General features: G+C 38.8%; 3 protein-coding genes across 5 annotated transcripts; all 3 read right to left on the reverse strand.

Annotated features, from left to right (window-relative positions):
- Positions 1 to 1,514: 1,514 nt before the first annotated feature.
- Positions 1,515 to 4,624, reverse strand: LOC311488545 (myelin-oligodendrocyte glycoprotein-like). Its single transcript, XM_084545314.1, has 5 exons — positions 4,380 to 4,624; positions 2,627 to 2,968; positions 2,477 to 2,536; positions 2,263 to 2,388; positions 1,515 to 2,145 (listed from the first exon to the last, which is right to left on the reverse strand). Exons 1-5 carry the CDS (start codon positions 4,441 to 4,443, stop codon positions 2,039 to 2,041), a joined length of 699 nt encoding a protein of 232 aa, XP_084401440.1. The 5' UTR covers positions 4,444 to 4,624; the 3' UTR covers positions 1,515 to 2,038.
- A 4,965-nt stretch (positions 4,625 to 9,589) lies between these two features.
- LOC311488531 (myelin-oligodendrocyte glycoprotein-like) lies at positions 9,590 to 15,214 on the reverse strand. Of its 2 annotated transcripts, XM_084545290.1 has the most exons (7): positions 15,082 to 15,214; positions 12,457 to 12,513; positions 12,238 to 12,325; positions 10,638 to 10,979; positions 10,488 to 10,553; positions 10,280 to 10,399; positions 9,590 to 10,162 (listed from the first exon to the last, which is right to left on the reverse strand). In XM_084545290.1, exons 3-7 carry the CDS (start codon positions 12,299 to 12,301, stop codon positions 10,056 to 10,058), a joined length of 699 nt encoding a protein of 232 aa, XP_084401416.1. In that variant the 5' UTR covers positions 12,302 to 12,325; positions 12,457 to 12,513; positions 15,082 to 15,214; the 3' UTR covers positions 9,590 to 10,055. The 2 variants fall into 2 exon arrangements, with proteins under 2 accessions (XP_084401416.1, XP_084401415.1); XM_084545289.1 differs by lacking the exon at positions 12,457 to 12,513.
- Positions 15,215 to 16,388: 1,174 nt separating this feature from the next.
- Positions 16,389 to 19,274, reverse strand: LOC311488505 (myelin-oligodendrocyte glycoprotein-like). Of its 2 annotated transcripts, XM_084545250.1 has the most exons (6): positions 18,984 to 19,274; positions 17,491 to 17,832; positions 17,341 to 17,406; positions 17,124 to 17,252; positions 16,902 to 17,006; positions 16,389 to 16,705 (listed from the first exon to the last, which is right to left on the reverse strand). In XM_084545250.1, the coding sequence occupies exons 1-6, from the start codon at positions 19,045 to 19,047 to the stop codon at positions 16,683 to 16,685; spliced, it is 729 nt and encodes a 242-aa protein (XP_084401376.1). In that variant the 5' UTR covers positions 19,048 to 19,274; the 3' UTR covers positions 16,389 to 16,682. The 2 variants fall into 2 exon arrangements, with proteins under 2 accessions (XP_084401376.1, XP_084401377.1); XM_084545251.1 differs by lacking the exon at positions 17,341 to 17,406.
- Between the last annotated feature and the right edge of the window lie 1,332 nt (positions 19,275 to 20,606).

Genomic DNA, 20,606 nt, shown 5'->3' on the forward strand with positions numbered 1-20,606 from the left:
AAGTGAATGTGACTTATCTTTACTGAGTTTCGGTCAAGCTGAGTTTACTTAAAGAAATTTAGGAAACCGATTACCTTGGGAAAAGTAAGTAAACAAAATTAATTGTGTGAAGTAGTGAAATTATTATATTTAAGTGAGCTGTACTTGTTTTTTAAGTTGTAATAACTTAATGTATTTCAGTACAGTTAAATTCAAATCAAGTTGTTACAACTCAAATACTTTGTGTCACATTAACTTAATATATTCTACCAAAACAAGCAGACATCACTTGAAATTTGTAATATACTTCACTTGAGGTATCTTAGTGTAATCCACTTCAAACAAGTACAGCTCACTTAAATAATTTCACACTACGTAACACAATAAAATTTGTTTACTTACTTTTACCAAGGTAATCGGTTTCCTAAATTTCTTTAAGTAAACTCAGCTTGTTAGAATTTACATGACATGAGTGAACTTAAAATATAATTAGTGCAATAAACCACAGGATGAGCTTCTTTTTATTCTGGATCAGCTGCAGCTAAAATAAAAAAATGAACTGGATCCTTCACTAACCCTTTTTCTCCAAGGCTGCTGAGCTGATCAATGTCACCATCTAGTGGTAACTACGGTGCTACTACAACCTGGGAGGAACATCAGAAACCAGTGTCACCAAAACATGATTTTAATTTGGCCACAAATCATCAAATCATCAAACCATTCTATATTTATTAAAGTTAAAGTTTAATGTGATCAAACTGATCAGCCATAACATTATGACCACCGACTGGCAAAGAGATTATCTGGTTATTATGACTTATTCATTCATTTCCTGATACTGCTTTCCCTCTAAATGCTCCACACAGAAAGGCCCCAGTTGGCCGATGGATTCGAACCCCGAACATTCTTGCTGTGAGACATCAGTGCTAACCACCAAGTCACTGTGCCGCCCTATGTCTCCTCTCAGTGGGTGTGATGTATTAGTCAGCAGGGGAACATTTTGTCTCTGTTAAATGGTTACTGATGCTATTGACTTAAAGCTTTCCAGAGAATTTCTCAGCCTCATATTTCCATCAGACATAAACATGAAGGGTTTATTGGTGGTTCAGGTGACTAGTGGTGTAGAGCTATGAAAGAAGAATGTTGATTTGAAACCAGAGCCTGTGTCTCAGTAGCTGCAGGTCAGTAGCTGCTAGTGTATCTGTCATAGGAGATTGCAGTTGTGGTTTTATTTGTCCAAAATTTGAGATGGCTGAGGTTCCAATACACCACAGTGCAACTGTAGTTCATGATGAGCCCAGACCTGAGAAACTCAATAATAACCTCTTTGTCCCTAGGCATGCTGGGAGATGAGGCTGACCTTAAAAGAAACACCTGAAATGTTGATAGCTGTTAGAAAGCTAAATACAAACTGATCTTCTTTGCAGTAAACCAGAGGACAAGTTGTCTTTAGGATGAGGATGAGCGTCCTGTCCACTGAAGAGCTCTTGACTAATCCAGCTCTGTGTCCCGTCCCTCTCCGCCCCCTGCAGGAATCAGTTGCTGCAGATATTTATTATAAAAAAACAGAAATCAAGACAAACGCAGCAGAAAGACATAAATACGTCCAGAACATTTTCATACTTCAGTGCTTTTTTTAAGGCAGCAAACACAACAAGCACCAGGAGACACATTCAGCTTCAAAACTGAAATGTAAGGTCCACAATAAATACTTAACACATCTTTTAATCAATGTGCTGTGAGGTTGACTTTCCTCTTGTTCCCTCCTGTAATTAAGATGAATAGATTCTGTTGCAGTAGAGTCTAATAAACATGACCTCTGAGGTCACTTCTATCCAAACCATCCTTCTTTCTCCAGATTTATTCTTCTCAGTCTTCTTCTGAAACCAGAAGCTGCTCATCTTTAAAACTCTCAGAACCGGAGCAGATACCTGGACGACTGAAAATCAAACACCTTTCAGTTTCTACTTCTTAGTTGCCCTGATGAGATTTTACTTTTGCTTCCATCAAGAGCTGCTCTCAAGTTCCATCTCAATCCTCTGAAAAGCAGATTTTAGTTTTACATAGTGTCCAGGCTGTTCCGTCTTCCGTCATTGAGAGGCAAGACGTCATGGTTGGTAGAGTTGGACTGGTTGTTCTTTACTGACCCTTGGTTTCTCCTTTTCTCTGTGGAACAGAAACAGTGTAATAATAAAACTGTAAAAGCTTCACAGTTAAAAGATCAGAACAAGTTAATAGAGATTTAATAACATGGAGATAGTGGAGTGAAAATCTGTGACGTACTTTGGTTTTGTCTCCATTTCCACACGACTGCTGCAACGATGAGGATGAGAATCACGATGCCAATAACTGTACCAATGATGACATAAGTGGATGAACTGGAACTTGATGGTGTCTTAAAGAATTCATCTGAAATGATAAAACACAGAACAAGACAGAATCAGTTTAATAACAAATGTCTCCTTCTTAACTAGAGTCATCATAAACCATGTTGTACCTGGATCAGGTGTGTGAGTTGTTCTCATGTTGGAAGTGTCCTCAATGACTTGTGTAGACACTGAACATAATGTTTAGACATTTTTCAAACAGTGAGCTTTGAATTAAACTAAATATGTCTCAGTTAATGTTCTCAAACAGTCTGACTCACCAACAATGAGTTGGATGGAAGCTTCCTTCTGTATCGATGGAATAATACAGATGTATTCTCCTCCATCAGACAGTACCACCTTCATTATTTTCATGGAGACGTTTCCATTCTTCAGTTCATCTACAAACAGTCGTGTGCGGTAATAATAAGATGGATCTTGACTCTCATAAATCAGTCGTCCATCTTGATGGTAATGGACGTACTTTGGGTCCAGACCAGGTTTGGTCCACACCACTGTCATTGAATCAGCTCTGATGGAAGGTTCAAGATGACATGGTAGAATGACATCATCACCAGCCAGGACTGTGATTGGTCCATGGGAACAAATCAGATCTGGTTGTCCTACAAGGAGAAACATGTGACTTATAACTTTCTAACAACTTTGGAAATGTTAAATTGTACATTGTGTCAGCTGTGGCTCAGTGGGTAGAGCAGGTTGTCAACGTATTGGAGGGTTGATGGTGTAATCCCTGAAACATGCCATATGCTGAAGGGTCTTTGAGCAAGACACTGAACCCCCAGTTGCTCCTAGTGCTTGGCACTGGTAGATGTGTCACTGTGTGTCGTTCTAATGTGTAGTACATGTATTGGTGTTCACTGATTTACACAGTCTGTGTTAATACTAATATTAATTCCTGGTAATGATGCCACCTAGTCCTCTCTACATAACCACAGTCTACATGTTATACCATCATATGAACAGGAAATGATGAGGCCTACTGAGACTGGATCTGTTATCAGAACCCTAACCAACAGTTGTTGTTCATTTATTTTCATGTTGTCTGGTGAATATTTCTCTACTGTGTTGGGACCTGAACCTGGTGGTGAGCAAATAAGGCTCACCACACATAACCAAGGTTTGAACACATGGCTTCCTTTGTCCTGGAGACAAAAGAAAGCACCAAAATCCTAAAAGTCCACAGTCCTCCATGTGTGAAACCTGATCCAGCAGTTATAGTTTGTTTATAGTAATTAGTTAATTATTAATCAGAGTGCCAACTGACAATTTAGTAAATATTATGAGACTGATTCAATGAATCCAATGAATCTTTTCCTTTTTCAGAAGGGTGGTGCCCCGGGGTGATCTAGTAATTTAGATCCAGTTATTTAATAACAAATAATTATTTTTGATAATTATTAATTATTCATGACAGCCAAACCCCAACATTTAATGCCATTAGGAGGCAGATCCAACAAATGGTGACCACGTGTTACACAGGCCCCAACAATTGTTAAAATCTTATAACAATGAGTCTGACAGATGTCTTTGTGTGTAGATAAATGACTCTGGCAGGTGTTTTGTGTTTGAACAGGTGCTCCACCAACGGTTCTTTGTACCATAAACAACAGGTGATAAAACTGAAAGTGGAGTCAGCCTGAGAATAAGAAAGATAGAGTATAACATATGTAATCATTTATATATCTTACAAATTATTTATTTATTTTTTTTAAAAAACTACCTGGAAGCCTTGATAAAAGCGGAGTACCATACCACCGAAGCACTTCAACCCTACGGTACCATCTAAATGCAAAGCATGTTGCAGTGAGCACAGAAAAAAAAACAAAAACCTTTTTTTTTTTTTTTTTTTTTACCATTTAATGAATGAATATTGAATATTATGAATATTAATTAAAAATAAATGAAAATTAAGTGCTATTGACTATGTCATTATAATCACTTATCATGCCCTAACCCTAATATTTCTATTTCTGTCTAAACACACCTGGTTCATCTATGACTCTGTTTAGTTACCTGTGCAGGAGTGAAGAGTTTGGAAAACCAGAGCAGTGAAGACAGAGAGCCACCATTTATCCATCCCACTTTAGATCCTAGCAGCATCCTACACAAACCACAACATGATCCAGATGAATGAATTCAAATATCAATGATATGACACTAAATAAAGACGATAGAATCAAGTTCACATGCAGACAGTTGAAATGATCAACTAGAAAAGGTTCAGATACTCTATGAGCAGCTGCCACACCAGAGACCTGGATCATAATAACGCAGCTCTGGGAAACCAGAAGCAGACGTTGGCCTGGATAAATGATTTGCAAATTGCCCATGGCAACACAGATAAGATAACAGTGTGTTTCCCCTGCAGCATTGTGTGGCTTGGATCATATTTTACATATTGTTGTCAAATAAAACTAAGACGAAACTAAATACATGGGAAACAAGATACATATGAAACTAATGAGAGAGGAGGAAACCAAGAGAGATGAGTGAAACAGTAAGCAAATGCAAAGACAACAAAACATAGATCAGAAAAAACTCCAAAACTCAGTCTTATGACAGCAGTAGTTGTAATGTAAAACATTTTATATTCTCAGACTCGTACAGAAACATCATTGCTGTTACATTGTTTTTAATGTATTATTTGGTAACACGCCAAACCAACCTTGTACACTAAACCTAACCTAAAATTACATCAATCCTTAATGCTTAGTGTGTAAATACTTATATATTTGATTCATAAATGATAAACTGATCACTGGTAAAGTATGAAAATACCATTATTAAACATGTTATATGGAAGCTTACGAATAAATAATTTATAACTACATGTATAACTGCTGACTAATGTCTGATTTTTCATAGTGTTTAGTTATTATAAAGTCTTTATTTTATGCATTCATGTTTAAGAGGCTGCTCAGCTGATCCCAGGTCTGCAGTCATTCATGACTCAGTTCAAAGCAGAAAGATGGAAAAGAGCTTTCATGGACGTCTGGTGCCCAGGTTAACTTGTATTATAGGCATATCAAAGCCAGGCATCCTTCCTCCCTTTGATAACTACCAGTTTACATACAGGAAACACATGTCCACTGAGATCACCCTCACTGTAGCTCTGCACATGGCTCCAGAACATCTGGAACAACAACTCTGTCATTATTATCATTTATCATGCCCTAACCCTAATATTTCTATTTCTATCTAAACACACCTGGTTCATCTATGACTCTGTTTAGTTACCTGTGCAGGAGTGAAGAGTTTGGAAAACCAGAGCAGTGAAGACAGAGAGCCACCATTTATCCATCCCTCTTTAGATCCTAGCAGCATCCTACACAAACCACAACATGATCCAGATGAATGAATTCAAATATCAATGATATGACACTAAATAAAGACGATAGAATCAAGTTCACATGCAGACAGTTGAAATGATCAACTAGAAAAGGTTCAGATACTCACCTTCTGTCTGGGAGAAGCTGCCACATCAGAGACCTGGATCACTCTGCGACCACAGCTCTGTGATGCTGTTTTGCATGAATGATTTGCAAACTGCCTGAGGCGGGGCATACAGGAACTGATGTTGTACCAGCACTCATTGTTCTCTAGTCTGACAGTTTGTTGCACCTGCAGCAGTATCTACGTAACCTTTGTTTGTTTGAGCTCATAAAAAAAGACAGTTTAAATGCTAACAGACCTTGACGCTACAGGCCCATTAACACTTCCCATCCAGTCACAGTCAGTGACTAGAAACCCCTCCTTCATATTTAAACATCAGAGCCTCAAGTTACTTTAACCAACTAATAGGCCTCAGCCTCTGGATCAACCCAAACTTTGGATCAGACTGAAAGAAAATGAACGTCCTCAAGACAGCTACTATTACTCAGCTGAGAGAAGGAGACCTGTGATTGGTTTCTAAAACATTTGATCACTTTAGGACGTGTGTGTTTTAACAGCATCTCTCTCATGACAGAGTCTACAGGGTTTTTTCTCCATAGTTGTGTAACGTTTGACAATGAATTAAAAGCAAAAGTTGTAACCAAAACCAGTAACTGAGACAATGCATGAAATCACAGGTTTTCATTTATTTGAGTTAAAAATAAAACATGTTGCATGTCTGATTTTGTTGAAGAACATTTTTATATAAAATTCACTTTAAACATGAATCTAGAAGCTCTGGTGATATATTTCTTTGTTTCGTTGTTTTCCTTCATAGCATCCTTCATAGTGTGTTATTAGTTTATTAGAGCTATAGTTATTTTATTAGTTTATTAGAGCTACAGTTATTAGTTTATTAGAGCTACAGTTATTAGTTTATTAGTTTATTAGAGCTACAGTTATTAGTTTATTAGTTTATTAGAGCTACAGTTATTAGTTTATTAGTTTATTAGAGCTATAGTTATTAGTTTATTAGTTTATTAGAGCTATAATTATTAGTTTATTAGTTTATTAGAGCTACAGTTATTAGTTTATTAGTTTATTAGAGCTACAGTTATTAGTTTATTAGAGCTACAGTTATTAGTTTATTAGTTTATTAGAGCTATAGTTATTAGTTTATTAGTTTATTAGAGCTACAGTTATTAGTTTATTAGAGCTATAGTTATTAGTTTATTAGTTTATTAGAGCTATAGTTATTAGTTTATTAGTTTATTAGAGCTACAGTTATTAGTTTATTAGTTTATTAGAGCTACAGTTTAACCACCTTGTTTCAGAGCTGCTGCAGATTTTAAATACAGTCACTGAGTTCATCTGTTAACACTGAGGAGATGATCACAGTGGCTTTAAACTGTCAATGCAAAAGAAATAAAACAAGAAATATAATGACTTTCAGTATATGAAGAGTAGAAATACAGTAAGTGCAACAGTGCAGAAAGTGCTGCGAAGTATTAAAGACAAGCTTTTGAATACAATTTGAATGACCCTGAAACAAACAGTGGGACACATAAATGTTCCAAAGGTAAATAAAAAGTGATTTTCTGCTCTTTGCAGTTAATCAGCTGACATGTGTTAGCATGTGTTAGCTCATGTTTAGGGTGAGGATGAGTGTGTTTCCTGTTTAGCTGTTTTATATACATTATGATCATAATGTAGTATGTTTCTGACTTCTTTGTCCACAATCAATAACACACTTAGCTTTTTTTTTATCCATTTTCATATGTCTGAGGCATTAATGAAAACAATGGGAACAATCATGATGCTCAAAACCATAGCAATGATGAGAGACATGGATGAACTGGAACTTGATGGTGTCTTAAAGAATTCATCTAAAATGATAAAACACAGAAAAAGACAGAATCAGTTTCATAACAAATGTCTCCTTCTTAACTAGAGTCATCATAAACCATGTTGTACCTGGATCAGGTGTGTGAGTTGTTCTCATGTTGGAAGCTTTGATCTAAACTAAATATGTCTCAGTTAATGTTCTCAAACAGTCTGACTCACCAACAATGAGTTGGATGGAAGCTTCCTTCTGTATCGATGGAATAAAACACTTGTATTCTCCTCCATCAGACAGTACCACCTTCTTTAGTTTCATGGAGACGTTTCCATTCTTCAGTTCATCTACAAACAGTCGTGTGCGGTAATAATAAGATGGATTGGCTAGCCACCAGTGACTGTTTAGTTTTAACGTAACAATCAGAGCAATAACGTATGTGACATTCTCCATAAAGGCCTTAATTACTCTTATCTCACTACCAGTATCTTTTATAACAGATGTTATAGTGGAATCTAAGCTGTTCTCTTCTCAGACATTAGTTGAATGACTAATGTCACCCTTCTGTCCATCACCACATTAAGCCCCACCCCCAAACTATATGATTGGCCCATAAGATCTTTGCAGGAGCAGAATCAGTTTCCAAAGGAGAGGCTCCAAATAAACATTTGTAGGAGGAGAAGTTGGTCTGACCTTCATGATACCCCTGTGTCCTCATGTTTCATCCAGTCATACATATTTTTCCTCATGGTCTCTCTGTAATTCCAACAGTTACGTGAGTGACTGTCTGTGAGAAGCTGCCACAACAGGACGAGCTTCTCCTTGTTCTGGATCAGCTGCAGCTAAAATAAAACAATGAACTGGATCCTTTACTAACCCTTTACCTCCAAGGCTGCTGAGCTGATCAATGTCACCATCTAGTGGTCACTACGGTGCTACTACAACCTGGGAGGAACATCACAAACCAAAGTGTCACCAAAACATGGTTTTAATTTGGCCACAAATCATCAAACTGTTGTATATTTATTATTAAAATTTAATGTGATCAAAAACCTTTTACCGGACTGATCAGCCATAACATTATGACCACTGACAGGCAAAGAGATTATCTGGTTATTATGACTTATTCATTCATTTCCTGATACTGCTTGCCCTCTAAAGCGTCCACACAAAAAGGCCCCAGTCAGGCGGTGGTTTCAAACCTCGAACTTTCTTGCTGTGAGGTATCAGTGCTAACCACCACACCACTGTGTCGCCCTACATCTCCTCTCAGTGAGTGTGATGTATTAGTCAGCAGGGGAACATTTTGTCTCTGTTAAATGGTTACTGACACTATTGACTTAAAGCTTTCCAGAGAATTTCTCAGCCTCATATTTCCATCAGACATGAACATGAAGGGTTTATTAGTGGTTCAGGTGACTAGTGGTGTAGAGCTATGAAAGAAACATGATGATTTGAAACCAGAGCCTGTGTCTCAGTAGCTGCAGGTCAGTTCAGTGTATAGCTGCTAGTGGATCTGTCATAGGAGATTGCAGTTGTGGTTTTATTTGTCCAAAATTTGAGATGGCTGAGGTTCCAATACACCACAGGGTTATTTTAGTTCATGATGAGCCCAGACCTGAGAAACTCAGTAATGACCGCTTTGTCCCTAATCATGCTGGGAGATGAGGCCGGCCTTAAAAGAAACACCTGAAATGTTGAAGCTGTTAGAAAGCTAAATAAAAACTGATCTTCATCTCTTTGCAGTAAACCAGAGGACAAGTTGTCTTTAGGATGAGGATGAGCGTCCTGTCCACTGAAGAGCTCGTGACTGATCCAGCTCTGTGTCCCGTCCCTCTCCGCCCCCTGCTGGTCTCACAGTGGCAGTACAAGAGACTCTGGATGTGTAGAACCACAGCTCATCCATCACCTGGTTCTATAATCCTAAAGTCTTCACCTGATGCCGCTGCAGCACCAGGGCTGTTCACATGTTTATGAACGTTAATGATACGTTAAGCCAGAGAGAAGAACAGGAATCAGTTGCTGCATATATTTATTACAAAAAAACAGAAATCAAGACAAACACAGCAGAAAGACATAAATACGTCCAGAACATTTTCATACTTCAGTACTTTTTTTAAGGCAGCAAACACAACAAGCACCAGGAGACACATTCAGCTTCATATCTGAAATGTAAGGTCCACAATAAATATTTTCCACATCTTTTAATCAATGTGCTGTGAGGTTGACTTTCCTCTTGTTCCCTCCTGTAATAAAGATGAATAGATTCTGTTGCAGTAGAGTCTAATAAACATGACCTCTGAGATCACTTCTATCCAAACCAACCTTCTTTCTCCAGATTTATTCTTCAGTCTACTTCATGTCTTAATTACTTCAGTTTCTACTTCATTATCTAACTTCTTAGATGAGATTTTACTTTTCCTTCCATCAAGAGCTGCTCTCAAGTTCTAACTCAATCCTCTGAAAAGCAGATTTCAGTTTTACGTAGTGTCCAGGCTGTTCCGTCTTCCATCATTGAGAGGCAGGACGTCATGGTTGGTAGAGTTGGACTGGTTGTTCTTTACTGAGCTTTGGTTTCTCCTTTTCTCTGTGGAACAGAAACAGTGTAATAATAAAACTGTAAAAGCTTCACAGTTAAAAGATAAGAACAAGTTAATAGAGATTTAATAACATGGAGATAGTGGAGTGAAAATCTGTGACGTACTTTGGTTTTGTCTCTTTATCATCAAGACTGAGGCAACGATGAGAATCATGATGCCAATAACTGTACCAATGATGACATACGTGGATGGACTGGAACTCGATGGTGTCTTAAAGAATTCATCTAAAATGATAAAACACAGAACAAGACAGAATCAGTTTAATAACAAATGTCTCCTTCTTAACTAGAGTCATCATAAACCATGTTGTACCTGGATCAGGTGTGTGAGTTGTTCTCATGTTGGAAGTGTCCTCAGCGACAGGTGTAGAGACTGAACCTGATGAGGAGACATTTTTCAAACAGTGAGCTTTGATCTAAACTAAATATGTCTCAGTTAATGTTCTCAAACAGTCTGACTCACCAACAATGAGTTGGATGGAAGCTTCCTTCTGTATCGATGGAATAATACAGATGTATTCTCCTCCATCAGACAGTACCACCTTCATTATTTTCATGGAGACGTTTCCATTCTTCAGTTCATCTACAAACAGTCGTGTGCGGTAATAATAAGATGGAGCTTGACTCTCATAAATCAGTCGTCCATCTTGATGGTAATGGACGTACTTTGGGTCCAGACCAGGTTTGGTCCACACCACTGTCATGGACTCAGCTCTGATGGAAGGTTCAAGACGACATGGTAGAACGACATCATCACCAGCCAGGACTGTGATTGGTCCATGGGAACAAATCAGATCTGGTTGTCCTACAAGGAGAAACATGTGACTTTGAAGTTTGATAATATTAAATTGTACATTATCTGAATTGTGACAGCTGGGATAGGCTCTAGCAGACCCCCGTGACCCTTAACAGGAATACACGGGTACAGAAGATGAATGAATGAATTATTTTAATTATATGTAGAAAAAAACTGTGTTTGTGTATAACATGAATGACAAATAAAAAGATCTGTCTTTAAAATGCTGAAGTACCAGAAATGACACAAATACAGTGTTTCCTATATCAGGAATTATTCTATAGATTCCTGGTAATGATGAAACCCAGTCCTCTCTACATAACCATAGTCGACATGTTACTGTCAGGTATGATCTCTCCTGGTGTTTTGTGTTTGAACATGTGCTCAAAAGTTTTTTGTGCTATAATCACCAGGGGCCTCATGTACTAACAGTTGCGTAGATTTCCTTGTAAATCGTGACGTAAGTTCAGATTTAGAAGCATTTCGAAGCACATTTCCTTTGTACATCCCGATTGAACGTACCCGACTCCTCCCTGTCCACGCCCCTTTTAAATATGGAAATTATATTTAAATTGACTCTGCACCTGAGATTCCCATCTCTGCGCGATCAGAAAACGAAAACATAAGAATGAGTAAGACGGGAAAGAAGAAGAACTTCACAGAAGTAGAATTGGAGACGCTACTCACTGGAGTGGGGATGCGTAAAATGTGTTCTTTGGCACGCTGCCACAATGTTTACTTGCATTTGCGCATCATGTATGATCTGCACACTGATCGAATGAAAATGTTTCCTGTTGACATTTACAAATTCATGCGATGGCGCTTTTATAGCAATGTGTGTGCAGTCGATAGCTCCGATTACATTCAGAAAACCGTCTCTCGCTGCAGATTGCTCTTTAATGTTGAGCTGTTCAGATGCATTATATGGGAATCTGATATACCGGGCTGACATGAGGATAATTCCGTCCCACGCGGCTTGCATGGCTCTGCTCAGGGTCGACCGGCACAGTCCCAATCGGTCGGAGTAATAGTTTTCACATTGATGACAGTTTCCCGGCATCACTTCTAAGTGTCGCCAAAGGGTCGATATCTGTAGAATCCTACTTACGTCGGCCACGTCGTTGGCGTAGCCACGTACAAAATTCCCGGACATTTCACTCTTGATACATCTGACCTTTTACGTGAGCGAGTACTTACGTAACGTTTTTGTATTTAAGCAACGTTCGTACATGAGGCCCCTGGTTCATCTATGACTCTGTTTAGTTACCTGTGCAGGAGTGAAGAGTTTGGAAAACCAGAGCAGTGAAGACAGAGAGCCACCATTTATCCATCCCACTTTAGATCCTAGCAGCATCCTACACAAACCACAACATGATCCAGATGAATGAATTCAAATATCAATGATATGACACTAAATAAAGACGATAGAATCAAGTTCACATGCAGACAGTTGAAATGATCAACTAGAAAAGGTTCAGATACTCACCTTCTGTCTGTGACAAGCTGCTACACCAGAGTCCTGAATCATTCTGCCTCCACAGCTCTGTGGAACCAGAAGCAGATGTAAGGGTTTGCAAACTGCCTGAGGCCGGGCATATAGGAATCTGCAGCAGTATGTACCTAACCTTTATGTGTTTGAGTTCATAAGAAAAAGATCCTAACAGACCTGTTGTTATTGTTACAAAGTGTGTTGACAGACTACAACTGATGCATATCAAAGCCAGACCCTCCACATCTTTGATAACAACCAGTTTGCATGGAGGGAAAAAATAACCTCTGAGTAGCTGAGCTCCAACAGAGAGCATCTTAACACACTGTGTCAATGTGTTACAACAACAAAACATGAAGGACTTTTCTCAGCCTGTCCACCACCTGTTTGACTTCCTGTCCTCTGGGAGGCGCTACAGGCCCATGAACACTCGTCATCCAGTCACACTCAGTGACTAGAAAACCCTCCTTCATATTTACACCTCTGTCCAGTATATTTAAAGTATGTATCATGGTCTTTGTCGGTTTGTTGTGGGCAGTGTTGCACATGAACAGCGTTCATTGAACACGTTCATATCTTTGTGAACTTAACACATAACACACAAAAAAAGAAACAAAAAGTTTCACGACAGATGTCAGGCAACGTGGCTGGTGCAGCTGAAAGAGAAGCCGCCTCCGTCACCACAGAAACAACTGACCCACACAAACATCTTAAGTATTTCTTAGTATAGACAGTCAATGGTTATTCAAAAAAAAGCAGCACAGATCACAGCTGGGGATGGATGGACAAGTCTGTCAGAGATTCTACTCAACAAAAATAGCTTCAAGCATTTAATAAAAACAATGAACGTGACCTCACGTTCATTGTTTTTATTAAATGAGCAGCTTGGAGTCTATGAACTTAGTTCAAAATTAAAAAATGTTAAAAACTATGAACTTGAACTAGTTCTTGTTTAGTGTGAACTTGTACAACACTGTGCATCATCATTTCTTAACACTGATGCTGTGTGTCATAGACTCAATACGTATTCGCGTCTGTACTTCAGTCGCTGTTGAAGTCCTGTTCCAAGTGTAGTGATTGAAATAGCTTCTCACTGTTAATATAGTTAAGGCTTCACGATCTGTCACGACAGGTGGCTGACAACTTACAAAATATAAAAGTTTATTACAAAATAGATTCCAAACTAAAAAATTAGGACAATATGTGGCCCTGTAGCTACACAGTAGCAATTCTGATAAAATGCAACTTGTTAGGCAAAGTATGTGTATTTATTAAAAAAGGAGAACTCTAAAAAAAAGGGCAAACAGAATCAAAACACACACACACACACACAATGTTGTTGTGGAAAACGCTACACTAACAACGCGCAAACCAAGGGTGACTAAATCTTAGGCCTACCTAACAAGAAGGCCCAAAATTAAAACTAACAGCTGGAAAGGGAAAAACAAAACAGTGACAGACACTGCACCCGCATACAGTCCTACAAACACAGTCATGGGTGTCAAGCTGTGTTCAGTGGAGATGTTACGCTCGAAACAGTGTCGAGCGTTCAAAGCAGAAGTATCGCGACAACATGTTTCGATGCCTCTCTTCATCAGTTGAAAAATCACGTGACTCCCCAAATGAAGCTTCATTACGTCACACACGTATCGGCCGTCATCGGCAAAGTGTCACGGGATTGTCAAACTCACAGTGCTTATAAATGGGTACAATCCTTCAGATGGTTGTGGGTTTTTGAGAGGAGAGTTGACTAGTGTTTCATTGATTTCAAACGAAGGAGAGTGAAGTTTAAGGTAAGATTAGTATAACATTAGATTAACTTGCATGTTCACATTGGCATTCACACACTATACATTGATTTACATGCCTGTACACATACATAGACATACATACTAAAGCCTAACTCAGCTGAAATCATCTTGTTTTTAAATAAAAATTTCTAAAACACCCAAATCCCCTTCCCAGTTCCCCCACAAGCATTTTGTACAACTACTGTCATCACCGTCCCTAGATGCACAAGCATTTCACCGATTTTGTAAATATATTTTTGTATGTCTATCAATCTTATAAAAGCATACATTTAAAACATACAGTATTATATGATGTCAAACTCATACAAGTATATTATTTTCTGTAAAAGAAAAAAAATCAAGCATTTCAATATGCACATACTGTAGATCCTTTATTGTTAAGCAAAAACAACTTTCTGTTTCACAACCCCTAGTTTCATGCGAATGCTATGTATCATATTATCCAGCAGATGTCGCCACATTTAATTGTATCAAATGCTTCGAAACACCTGAACCATTTCAACACAATCGCTTCAGATTGATTTCAGTGGTTCAGAAAGCTTCCGTTTCTCCATCACTAGTGTTCAGCGTGTCATAAAACAATATTCTTAATAAATTAATTAACTCAATATGTTGTAACTTCCGGTGTTTTTAACCAGCGCCCCCCAGACCATGTCGCAGTAAATAAATCCTATCTCAAAGTTCGGACTGCTCGACGTGCAGGTGGCTAGAGGCTGACAGAGCACCCTGTTTAACTCTGACAATAAATACATGTTCTATCAGTCACTCTTTATGCTGTAAATAATATCTTTTTCAGTAAAACGTGGCCTACCTGTCCCGTCTGCACTTCCGTGTCTGCCACACCCGTAGGTAGGTAGCGAGAGAGAGCTGCCTCTACTCTACCTCCCCTGGGTCCTAAAATACAGTGGCCCTGAAGTTAAAAACACAACAACACTACAGATTACTGTTAGGACTGAGGAGACCGGTCAACTATGTCCTCATCAAGTGTCCCCTCAGCCTCTTTAAATAATGCCACAAGACATGCAGAAATTTGGCAACGACGAATACTTCTTTCCACAATGTGGACAGTACATGTTGTCTTCTGCTTTCAAAGCGCATCACAGTGTCTACACTCATGCGTATAGTTGACCATTCACAAAGCGTCATTTCTTGACTGGCAGCGAAACAACCAATAACATCAGCTTATATTTTAGCGGTTCTGTCCAATCAGTAAGAAGAAGTATTGTCCCTGCCTGCCCTTTCTGTAATCTGTAATGTGTTTTCTGTATTGTTGTTGTGTTTTGACCTTCAGGGCCATCTTACTAAAACCATCCCCTTACACAAGTGCATGCCTTGAAGACGCATTGGGGGGGGGGGGTGCTTGTGTGTACTTGAGACAGCAAGGTTTCCCAGAATGCATAATGCATTTTCGAAATTACAGAATGATTGTTGTTCATCCATCCTCCTGTCCATAGTCCAACAGTCCATAGACTGTTTCAGAATCAAACTTGTCGAGTCGCAGCTGTTAAATCCAGAGTTCTCATACCTGGTGTTGATAAAAGGCATAGCCTAGAGACTTTAATCAACCAATAGACCCCAGCCTCTGAATCAACCCAACCTTTGGATCAAATGAACGTCCTCAAGACAGCTACTATTACTCAGCTGAGAGAAGGAGACCTGTGATTGGTTTCTAAAACATTTGATCACTTTAGTACGTGTGTGTGTTAACAGCATCTCTCTCAGGGTTTTTTCTCCATAGTTGTGTAACATTTGACAATGAATTAGAAGCAAACTTGAAAGTGAAAATTCACAAAGTTGTAACCAAAACTGGTAACTGAGCCGACGCATGAAATCACAGTTTTATTTGAGTTAAAAATAAAACATGTTGCATGTCCTTGTTTGAAGTGTTTTCCTTCATAGCATTAGTGTGTCATTAGTTTATTACAGCTCCACACCTTGTTTCAGAGCTGCTGCAGTTTTTAAATACAGTCACTGAGCTCATCTGTTCACACTGAGGAGATGATCACACTGGCTTTAAACTGTCAATTCAAAAGAAAGAAAACAAGAAATATAATAATCAACATAATGACTTTAAGTATATAAAGAGTAGAAATACAGTAAGTGCAACAGTGCAGAATGTGTAACAAAGTATTAAAGACAAGCTCTAGAATACAGTTTGAATGACCCTGAAACAAACACTGGAACACATAAATGTTCCAAAGGTAAAAAGTGATTTCCTGCTCTTTGCAGTCAAACAGTTGACACGTGTTAGCCTGTGTTAGCTCATGTTCAGGGTGAGGATGAGTGTGTTTCCTGTTTTAGCTTCATAAATGACCCGTGTTAATCTAGACCCATATAATAGATCCAACATTTTATCCTGAGGCCACAGCAGCTCCAGGGCTGTTCAATGTCACCTGACATCAGCAGTTGGCATTAACTTTCTTCCTGCTCCCCTCCTGTAATAAAGACGTCAAAATGTCAAACAGATAATATTGTAGTAGAAGCACACAGACACAGGTATAAGACTTATATTTTTTTATTTTTTTTTCTGACATCCTTCTTTGTCCAGATTTATTCATTATTCAGTCTTTGAGTTTCTTTATTCTGCATCTTTCTTACACAAGTAACCCAGGAAATCTATTTCAGTTTCACCTCTGGTGTCCTGTTTCCTCAGTTTTCTGTCCTTGAGAGGCAGGACTTCATGGTTGGTAGAGTTGGACTGGTTGTTCTTTGCTGACCCTTGGTTTCTCTTTTTCTCTGTGGAACAGAAACAGTGTAATAATAAAACTGTAAAAACTTCACAGTCAAAAGATCAGAACAAGTTATTAGAGATGTAATAACATGGAGATAGTGGAGTGAAAATCTGTGGCGTACTTTGGTTTTGTCTCTTTATCAACACGACTGCTGCAACGATGAGAAGGATGAGAATCATGATGCCAATAACTATACCAATGATGACATAAGTGGATGAACTGGAACTTGATGGTGTCTTAAAGAATTCATCTAAAATGATAAAACACAGAACAAGACAGAATCAGTTTCATAACAAATGTCTCCTTCTTAACTAGAGTCATCATAAACCATGTTGTACCTGGATCAGGTGTGTGAGTTGTTCTCATGTTGGAAGTGTCCTCAGTGACAGGTGTAGAGACTGAACCTGATGAGGAGACATTTTTCAAACAGTGAGCTTTGATCTAAACTAAATATGTCTCAGTTAATGTTCTCAAACAGTCTGACTCACCAACAATGAGTTGGATGGAAGCTTCCTTCTGTATCAATGGAATAATACAGATGTATTCTCCTCCATCAGACAGTACCACCTTCATTATTTTCATGGAGACGTTTCCATTCTTCAGTTCATCTACAAACAGTCGTGTGCGGTAATAATAAGATGGATTTTGAATCTGGTAGTCCAGTCGTCCATCTTGATGGTAATGGACGTACTTTGGGTCCAGACCAGGTTTGATCCACATGACTGTCATTGAATCAGCTCTGATGGAAGGTTCAAGATGACATGGTAGAATGACATCATCACCAGGCAGGACTGTGATTGGTCCACGGGAACAAATCAGATCTGGTTGTCCTACAAGGAGAAACATGTGACTTATAACTTTGTAATAACTTTGGAAATGTTAAATTGTACATTGTGTCAGCTGTGGCTCAGTGGGTAGAGCAGGTTGTCAACGTATTGGAGGGTTGATGGTTTAATCCCTGACACATGTCATATGCTGAAGTGTCTTTGAGCAAGTCTTTGACCTAGCCTATTTACAGTATTTGAATTACATGTAGAATGTAAAGTAAAATGGTTTAAACCATATACCAGTGGTGTACATGAGAATTATACTATGGTCTGTGTTAACACTAATATTATTTCCTGATAATATTGTCATGGTCCTGTGTTTCCTGTGCATCCAGTGCTTTGTTCTTTGTTCTCTCTCTCTGTCGGTCTCATGAGGCTCACCAGGGCAGGAAACTAGCAGCAGCACCTGACTCAGCTGCAGCCTATCATCTATCAACTCTCTTTAAAAGGTTGTAGCTTCCCTCCAGAGCCAGATAGTTCTGCATGTTACATTTTGTGTCAGCACTTGAGTCTTGCCTCTTGTTTTTGTGGTATTCACTTATTGCAAATATAGATCTCATGTCTTGTGTTTTTCTCTTTTTTTGGTTCCTCCCTGAGAGAGACAGTTTCCTGTCCTTGCAGCTGTTTTGTGTTTTGTTTTTGTTTTTTGTTTTTTTGTTTCCCTTGCTACTGGAGTTACCAGCACCTTTGGTTTTCCCATTTAAATTTTAGTTTTTTTGCTCTTGGGTTTACTTTCTACCTGAGGTTTATTAAATAAAGTCAACCTTACTGACTTTAACACATAGTGCTTTAGTCTCTTGCCTCCAGCTGGACAGACCTTTACAACCATCATTAAATTCTACATGTCATCATTTACTGATGAGGCCTGCTGACAGGACAGAAAGGTAGAGACAGGATCTGTTATCAGATAACCAACTGTTGTTGTTCATTTATTTTCATGTTGTCTGGTGAGAATTTCTTCTACTGTAAACCATCATATTACATATTAGACCTCAGAGGACAAATAAAACCTAGATAAATGATCTCTGGCTGGTGTTCTGTGTGTTGCGTTCAACAGTTTTTGTACCATAAACATCAGAGGTGATATAAATGAGAATAAAACATATCATTTCTATCTAAACACACCTGGTTCACCTATGACTCTGTTTAGTTACCTGTGCAGGAGTGAAGAGTTTGGAAAACCAGAGCAGAGAAGACAGAGAGCCACCATTTATCCATCCCACTTTAGATCCTAGCAGCATTCTACACAAACCACAACATGATCCAGATGAATGAATTCAAATATCAATGATATGACACTAAATAAAGACGATGGAATCAAGTTCACATGCAGACAGTTGAAATGATCAACTAGAAAAGGTTCAGATACTCACCTTCTGTCTGTGACAAGCTGCAACACCAGAGTCCTGGATCATTCTGCCTCTACAGCTCTGTGGAACCAGATCATTTTTTGCATATCATGCAAATTGACTGATGAGGGCAGACAAGAGTAGCGTCATAGTAGTTCCTGCAGCAGTATATGAAATAACTTTTAGATTAAGTTTGTATAAATGGTTGCTGGACACCAGAGACCAGAAACTTAAGCCGCGCCCGGGGAGCAATTGTGGGGTTTAGATGCTTGCTCAGGGCTCCTCAGCCATGGACACAGCAGGAGGCGAACCTATTACAACAGATGTCATAGTGGAATCTAAACAGTTCTCTTCTCAGACAGTGGCCACTTAGTTGAATGGCAACTGTTACCCTTCTGTCCATCACCACATTAAGCCCCACCCCCAAACGACATGATTGGCCCATAAGATGTTAGGCCACCAAACATTTGTAAGAGGGGAAGTTGGTCTGACCTTCAGGATACCCCTGTGTCCTCATGCTTCATCCAGTCATCCATACTGTTCTCATGGTCTCTCTGTAATAAAAAAAAAAAACAGTTAGATGAGTGAACTTTAAGTATAATTAGTGCAATAAACCACAGGATGATCAGCTGCAGCTAAAATAAAACAATGAACTGATGAACTGGATCCTTTACTGACCCTTTACCTCCAAGACTAAGCTGATCAATGTCACCATCTAGTGGTCACTATGGTGCTACTACAACCTGTGAGGAACACCAGAAACCAGTGTCACCAAAACATGATTTTAATTTGTCCAGAAATCATCAAACCGTTTTATATTTATTAAAGTTAAAGTTTAATGTGATCAAACTGATCACCCATAACATTATGACCACTAACGGACAAAGAGATTATCTGGTTATTATGACTTATTCATTCATTTCCTGATACTGCTTGCCCAAGTTGGCCGATTGTTTCGAACCCTGAACTTTCTTGCTGTGAGACATCAGTGCTAACCACCACACCACTCCACACCCTACGTCTCATCTCAGCGGGTGTGATGTATTAGTCGGCTGGGGAACACTACGCTTTTAATTCACATTTCCATCAGACATGAACATGAAGGGTTTATTAGTGGTTCAGGTGACTAGTGGTGTAGAGCTATGAAAGAAACATGATGATTTGAAACCAGAGCCTGTGTCTCAGTAGCTGCAGGTCAGTTCAGTGGATAGCTGCTAGTGTATCTGTCATAGGAGATTGAAGTTGTGGTTTTATTTGTCCAAAATTTGAGATGGCTGAGGTTCCAATACACAAGAGGGTGATTCTAGTTCATGATGAGCCCTGAGCTGAGAAACTCACCAACAACTCGGGGTCCATCCGTCAAACCATGTTAACCCCTAAATAAAACAATGAAAGAGTCACTGTGGTCAGATGGTGACACTTAGAAGA

Source organism: Chelon labrosus, assembly GCF_963514085.1.
Source record: "Chelon labrosus genome assembly, chromosome: 1".
In the NCBI taxonomy this organism is placed as follows: domain Eukaryota; kingdom Metazoa; phylum Chordata; class Actinopteri; order Mugiliformes; family Mugilidae; genus Chelon; species Chelon labrosus.

Coding starts and splice junctions, on each gene's coding strand:
- LOC311488545 (XM_084545314.1), bottom strand. CDS start 4,443: ATGGATAAATGGTGGCTCTCTGTCTTCACTGCTCTGGTTTTCCAAACT. Junction 2,969..4,379: donor AACTCTTCACTCCTGCACAG/GTAACTAAACAG, acceptor TTCTCCTTGTAG/GACAACCAGATCTGATTTGT. Junction 2,537..2,626: donor TTCCATCCAACTCATTGTTG/GTGAGTCAGACT, acceptor CATTATGTTCAG/TGTCTACACAAGTCATTGAG.
- LOC311488531 (XM_084545289.1), bottom strand. CDS start 12,301: ATGGATAAATGGTGGCTCTCTGTCTTCACTGCTCTGGTTTTCCAAACT. Junction 10,400..10,487: donor AACTCACACACCTGATCCAG/GTACAACATGGT, acceptor TTATCATTTTAG/ATGAATTCTTTAAGACACCA. Junction 10,163..10,279: donor GATAAAGAGACAAAACCAAA/GTACGTCACAGA, acceptor TCTGTTCCACAG/AGAAAAGGAGAAACCAAAGC.
- LOC311488505 (XM_084545250.1), bottom strand. CDS start 19,047: ATGGATAAATGGTGGCTCTCTGTCTTCTCTGCTCTGGTTTTCCAAACT. Junction 17,833..18,983: donor AACTCTTCACTCCTGCACAG/GTAACTAAACAG, acceptor TTCTCCTTGTAG/GACAACCAGATCTGATTTGT. Junction 16,706..16,901: donor GAGGAAACAGGACACCAGAG/GTGAAACTGAAA, acceptor TCTTTATTACAG/GAGGGGAGCAGGAAGAAAGT.